General features: G+C 36.5%; 1 protein-coding gene across 1 annotated transcript; it reads left to right on the top strand.

Moving 5' to 3' along the window:
• Nucleotides 1-347: 347 nt before the first annotated feature.
• Nucleotides 348-1,286, top strand: OR6C75 (olfactory receptor family 6 subfamily C member 75). Its single transcript, NM_001390180.1, has one exon. It carries the CDS (start codon nucleotides 348-350, stop codon nucleotides 1,284-1,286), a length of 939 nt encoding a protein of 312 aa, NP_001377109.1.
• Nucleotides 1,287-1,881: the final 595 nt, after the last annotated feature.

The raw sequence follows: 1,881 nt of genomic DNA, 5'->3' as shown, positions 1-1,881 counted from the left end.
AAAATCAGAGATTTGAGCCTCCTTTTCTCTTTTTTTTCAGGAATATATTGAAGCATTCAGAAGAAAGTTTTTTTTTGTTTTTACTGATATGTGTGAGAAAACAATGAAGGAAATACGGGATAGTGAATTAATGCATGACATAATAAATTGCAAATTTTAAAAGTCTTTTTTTACTATATACTACTAAAAAATTTTCCTCTAAAAGTACAAGGAAGCAGTATTGTGTGTGTGTATGTGCGCGCGCGTGTGTGTGTGTATTCCTCTGCTGGTGCCATAATTTTTTTTAAAAAATTTCTTCATCTGTTTTACAGCTAAAACAAAGAATATTATTATAATGAAGGAAAATAATGAGAAATTACACAGAAGTTACCGAGTTTATCCTTCTTGGATTGACAAGTGATCCAAAGTGGCAGGTTGTACTGTTCCTATTTCTTCTTGTTACCTACATGCTAAGCGTGACTGGGAACCTGGTCATCATCACCCTCACCCTTTCAGATCCCCATCTGCAGACTCCAATGTATTTCTTCCTTCGAAACTTCTCATTCCTAGAAATATCATTCACTTCTGTCTGCATTCCCAGATTCCTTGTCGCGATCATGACCGAGGACAGAACCATTTCTTATAACGGCTGTGTGGCTCAGCTGTTTTTCTTCATCTTCTTGGGGGTGACAGAATTTTACCTCCTGGCTGCCATGTCCTATGACCGCTATGTGGCCATCTGCAAACCTCTGCATTACACCACCATCATGAGCAGTAAAGTCTGTATACTTCTTGTCTTTAGCTCCTGGCTTGCAGGATTCCTGATCATCTTTCCACCAATAATCCTGCTGCTGCGATTGGATTTCTGTGGCTCCAATATAGTTGATCATTTCATCTGTGATGCTTCTCCCATTCTGCAGCTTTCCTGCACGAGCACTCACTTTCTAGAACTCATGGCATTATTTTTAGCTGTGGTAACACTCATGGTCACTTTAACATTAGTTATTCTATCCTACACATATATTATCCAGACAATTCTGAGAATTCCTTCCACGAATCAAAGAAAAAAAGCCTTTTCCACGTGTTCCTCCCACATGATAGTTGTCTCTCTGTCTTATGGCAGCTGCATCTTCATGTACATTAAGCCTTCAGCAAGGGAAAGAGTGACTCTAAGCAAAGGAGTGGCTGTGCTCAATACCTCAGTGGCTCCTCTTTTGAATCCATTTATATACACCCTAAGAAATCAGCAAGTGCAGCAAGCCTTCAAAAACATGGTCCAGAGAATAGCCTTTTCTTCAAATAAGTGAATGCGATCCTATAAAAACAGTACCTCTAAAAAGAAAGCCAAATGAAAAACTCTCTGCTCTCTCTACATAAATTCTTTCAGCACCTCATTTCATTCTTTCAGTTAAGACAGATGTATATGTCATCAATGCCCATTTTTCTTATTAGCCTAAAAACAAGGTCCTAACTCTTTTAAGTTACATGAAAAAGATCAGTTTTCCCCTTTGTAACAAAATTTTAGATGTCAGTAATCTCCATTGTTTCTCATATCAAAAAAAGGTGGATTTGGTAGCCTTACAAAAATGGAGATTGTTTTAAGAAGATTCCTAGAAACCACATATAGAAATAAAATCTATTTTATATGAAATAAAAATATGTATTTCAATTAAAATGTCATGTCACCAAGAAAAAATGTTATAATATTTAGAAGCATTATTAAAATATCTCCTTGAATTTATTAATAAAAACACGTTATATTAATATAGTATTACCACAAAATAAATAGAAATTTAATATAAAGTATGCTGTCAGTTGGAGAAGGCAATGGCACCTCACTCCAGTACTCTTGCCTGGAAAATACCATGGGTGGAGGAGCCTGGTAGGCTGCAGTCCATGGGA

Source organism: Bos taurus, chromosome 5 (assembly GCF_002263795.3).
Source record: "Bos taurus isolate L1 Dominette 01449 registration number 42190680 breed Hereford chromosome 5, ARS-UCD2.0, whole genome shotgun sequence".
NCBI classification, from domain to species: domain Eukaryota; kingdom Metazoa; phylum Chordata; class Mammalia; order Artiodactyla; family Bovidae; genus Bos; species Bos taurus.
This window is presented reverse-complemented; position numbering and strand designations above follow the sequence as displayed.